Raw genomic sequence first — 4274 nt, 5'->3', positions numbered from 1 at the left:
GCTGGGAGACTTATCACTTTAATTTTCTTCCGCCATCAGGAAAAATAGTCCCATGGTCACCTTATGCCACCGATAAATAAACTCGAGAAATGCCTTTCTGCCCTAGATTTCAGCAAAAACGCTGAATAATAAAGAAAATTTGAGTAGGGTGGCTTGCCGTCGTTGGCGTTCGTCAACTAAGGATTCTTCCGGTGTGAGTGGAGGGATCTCGCGCTATATAAGGGAGGCGGGCCAGGCGCCGGATCCTCTCTCGGGTCCTCGTTTCCAAGATGGTGAGTGCGGGCGCGTGGGGAGCGGGCGCGTGGGGAGCGGGCGGTTGAGAGGAGCCGATTCCGATTGTGGGGGATTTGGGAGCCGGGTTCAAGGAGGAGCGGACGGAGCGTATGTTTATCCCGGGCTTGGAGAGATTTGCGGAGAAACTGGAGCTCTGACTGGCGCCTTTCTTGGGCTGCTGGTGCGGAATGTAGCCGGTAGGGGCCAAGGCTGGTAGGTTGTGCCTCCTTCCTAACAAGGTCTTCATCCTCATGCAGACCAAGAAAAGAAGGAATAACGGTCGTGCCAAAAAAGGCCGAGGCCATGTGCAGCCTATTCGTTGCACCAACTGCGCCCGGTGCGTGCCCAAGGACAAGGCCATTAAGAAGTTTGTCATTCGAAACATAGTAGAGGCCGCGGCCGTTAGGGACATCTCCGAAGCGAGTGTCTTCGACGGTGAGTAAGCTCCGGTGTGATCTGCAGGCTGAGTTCATGGGAGCATCCCGTGCGGTTTATACACCTTTAAGGTGGTTGCCAGTAGAAGAGAACGGGGACTTTTTAAAAAGGGAATGGGATTCCAAACGCCCTTACAGAACTTGTTCTGTAGCAATATTTGGGGAGCAATAACTACAAACATACTTAACATTCCCTTTGAAATGGTTTTATTTGAGGGCCTGTTGTGGAAATGTACAGACGAAGTCTGGAAGAATGTCTCAAGTAGGAGGCTGTCTAGATTGGTCGACAGAGGGGTTTCTGGGGCAATATGACATATTGTCTTTTTTTTTTTTTTTTTTAAGACAAATTGGCTTTTTCTTGTTAATCCTCCCCCGAGGACATTATTTTTATTGATTTCAGAGAGGAAGGGAAAGGGAGAGAAACATCAATGATGAGAATCATTGATTGGCTGCCTCCTGCATGCCCCACACTGGGGATGGAGCCCACAACCCTGGTATGTGCCCCAACCAGGAATCGTCTGTGGCCTCCTGGTTCATAGGTCAACACTCAACCACTGAGCCAAGCCGGCTGGGCTTTCCATAGGTTTTTAGAGAGAGTGGAAAGGAGGGGGCAGAGAAAGGAAACATGGATGTGAGAGAGACTCATCCATTGGTTGCCTCCCGCCCAGACCAGGGCTGGGGATCTAGGCAGCAACCGAGGTACATCCCCTTGGCCAGAATCGAACCCGGAACCTTCAGTCCTCCAGCTAACACTATCTGCTGATCCAAACCAGACAGGGCCAAATTGGCTTTCTTAGTGCCTAAAATTTAGGTAACAACCCCTCTGGCTGTATTGGTGCAGTGGATAGAGCCTCAGCCTGAGGACTGAAGGGTCCCAGATTTGATTCCAGTCAAGGGCACATGCCCAGGTTGCCATTATGTGCTGAAGGCAACCAATGATTCCCTCTCATCATTGATGTTTCTCTTTCTGAAATCAATAAAAAAATATTGAAAAATAATTTTGGTGTTAAACTTTTTTGAAATGTAAAAGCTGTGTTGGTTAAGAAAATACATATTTTTTTAATTGATTTCAGAGAGGGAGAAAGATTAATGATGAGAATCATTGATCAGCCCAGGAGTAGGTGTTGGGGCTGGTGCAACTGCTGAAGGAACTGGATGTTTGGCTTTTCTAGGATGTGGGTTTGGTCCCCTTGGTGATAGGATGAATTAGTAGAGTGTTCCTCATCTGTGAAATTGTATGTGTTTAGCTAGGCATCAGAAACTGAACTTGGGAGTGAAATGTAAGTATGCTGACAGGCGTTTAAGTACACTTAGTACTCTGTTCCTTTTCCATCTTAGCCTATGTGCTTCCCAAGCTGTACGTGAAGCTGCATTACTGTGTGAGCTGTGCCATTCACAGCAAGGTAGTCAGGAATCGTTCTCGTGAAGCCCGGAAGGACCGAACACCCCCACCCCGATTTAGACCTGCGGTAAGTACCAGAAAGGAGATGTGAAAGCCAGAGGGGTGGTGTACAAACCAAGGGTTGTCAGATTAAACTCTGCCTGTGGAGCGGTCAGCTAAGTCTGATAAGGTCGGTGGGACCCACACCTAAAACACTTACTTTCACTTAGAGTTTTTTTGGAATGAGTAATGTGGTCTGCTTTCACATCGAGGAGTTTTCCGTGCATTTATGGCCCAAATACATTGTTAGTGATGGGAGAGTAGTGGTCAGGTTCTCTGAGGGGAGTCTAATTAATCTGTCATTCCTTTATCTTTCAGGGCGCTGCCCCACGACCTCCACCAAAGCCCATGTAAGGAGCTAAGTCTTTAAAGAGTGAAGAAAAGTTCTCTGGGAAAAATAAATGGACATTGTACTTCATGCAGCGTGTTGGAGTGTGGTTTTTGCGGATAGAATGGGGATTGTGTGTGTCATATGGGTTATAATTGCTTTGACCAAGTATTCAAGTGTGGAATGCCGCGTAGTCTTTCATGAGGGAGAAAGTTATTCCTGTACCTTAACTCAGTGTTCTTTTGTATTTGTATCCTCAGCCTCCCCAGTTTGCATAGCTTTTGTGGGGAAAAGGGATTGAAGCATCTAAGTATTCCATTAATTTAACCTGGCTAGTCAGTGCTTTTTAAATGGGAAGGAGCCAGGAGGGTAAGGAAGTGTCGGGTGATGAGCAAATCAGGAAGAGACAGGCTGTAGTGTGCCTGTTCCTGGTGGGAGAGAGACTTAAATTAGAAAGTTATCAATTGGGGATAGGTATATATATATATCTATCCCCAATTGATATATATATATGAAAGTGATAGCAAAAAAAAATTAAGATGGCAACTGCTGCATGATTTACTTATGGTCAGCATACTAATGCATGTGCTGGAACAGCTGTGGCAAATCCTGAATTTTGTCAGAACATTTAAGTATAAGCAAGAGGATCTATCCTTTGGGGAGGTTCATACGACATACCTGTCCCCTTTACACCAGGTGCAAACATAGGATAGAAGAAAAGGAGAGGTCCAAGGTTCAAGTGCTTACCCCGGGAGTCCCATAGCCCAGCTTGCTCAGTAAAACCAGGTTCATGTATAAATCCGGGCCATAGTTGCTCCAAGATTTCTTTTGAATTAATCGTGTGCACAGCTTATCTTTTTCTCAAGGTCTTAACTGGCTCTCCCAGGAGTTTAAGGATTGATTTATGCAGTCTAAATGCAAAGTAAGATCCTGGCTCTAGAAATCGTCCATTCAGGAGCCTAATACTGCTTAGAATTAGTTTAGCAATTTTTTTTTAAGCTAATTGATTTTTGGAGTACCAGACATAACTTGCACAAAAGGGCTTTTCTCCCAGCTGGTGTGGCTCAGTGGTTGCGTGTCTATGAACCAGGAGATCCATGATTCCCAGTCAGGGCACATGCCTTGGTTGCAGGCTCAATCCCCAGTGTGGGGCATGCAGGAGGCAGCTGATCAATGATTCTCATTAATCTTTATCCCTCTCTGAAATCAATTAAAAATATGTATTTTTTTAACCACAGTTTTTACATTTTAAAAAAGTTAACCACCAAAATGATTTTTCAATATATTTTTATTGATTTCAGAAAGAGAAACATCAATGATGAGAAGGAATCATTGGTTGCCTTCTGCACGTGATGGCAACCTGGGCATGTGCCCTTGACAAATCGGATCTGGGACCCTTCACGCCTCAGGCTGAGGCTCTATCTACTGCACCAAACTGGCTAGGGCACCAAAATTATTTTTTTTAATATATTTTATTGATCTTTTACAGAGAGGAAGGGAGAGGGATAGAGAATTAGAAACATCGATGAGAGAAACATCAATCAGCTGCCTCCTGCACACCCCCTACTGGGGATGTGCCCGAAACCAAAGTACATGCCCTTTACTGGAATCGAACCTGGGCCCCCTAGTCCGCAGGCCTACACTCCATCCACTGAGCCAAACTGGTCAGGGTCAATTATTTTTAATATAAATTTTATTACTGAACCGATATCTATGCTTAAGCACCTATATAATCCAAAATGGTTTATTTTTCATAAATTTTTTTTCATTGACAACAGTATTACAGATATCTTTTTTT

The 4274-nt window shown here is 44.9% G+C and overlaps 1 protein-coding gene across 1 annotated transcript; it reads left to right on the top strand.

Annotated features, from left to right (window-relative positions):
• Window positions 1-222: 222 nt before the first annotated feature.
• RPS26 (ribosomal protein S26) lies at window positions 223-2546 on the top strand. The gene is made up of 4 exons (XM_008148616.3): window positions 223-272; window positions 531-708; window positions 2046-2176; window positions 2467-2546. Exons 1-4 carry the CDS (start codon window positions 270-272, stop codon window positions 2500-2502), a joined length of 348 nt encoding a protein of 115 aa, XP_008146838.1. The 5' UTR covers window positions 223-269; the 3' UTR covers window positions 2503-2546.
• Window positions 2547-4274: the final 1728 nt, after the last annotated feature.

Source organism: Eptesicus fuscus, chromosome 7 (assembly GCF_027574615.1).
Source record: "Eptesicus fuscus isolate TK198812 chromosome 7, DD_ASM_mEF_20220401, whole genome shotgun sequence".
Lineage (NCBI taxonomy): Eukaryota > Metazoa > Chordata > Mammalia > Chiroptera > Vespertilionidae > Eptesicus > Eptesicus fuscus.
The sequence above is the reverse complement of the archived record's forward strand: the minus strand, read 5'-3'. Positions and strand labels throughout refer to the sequence as shown.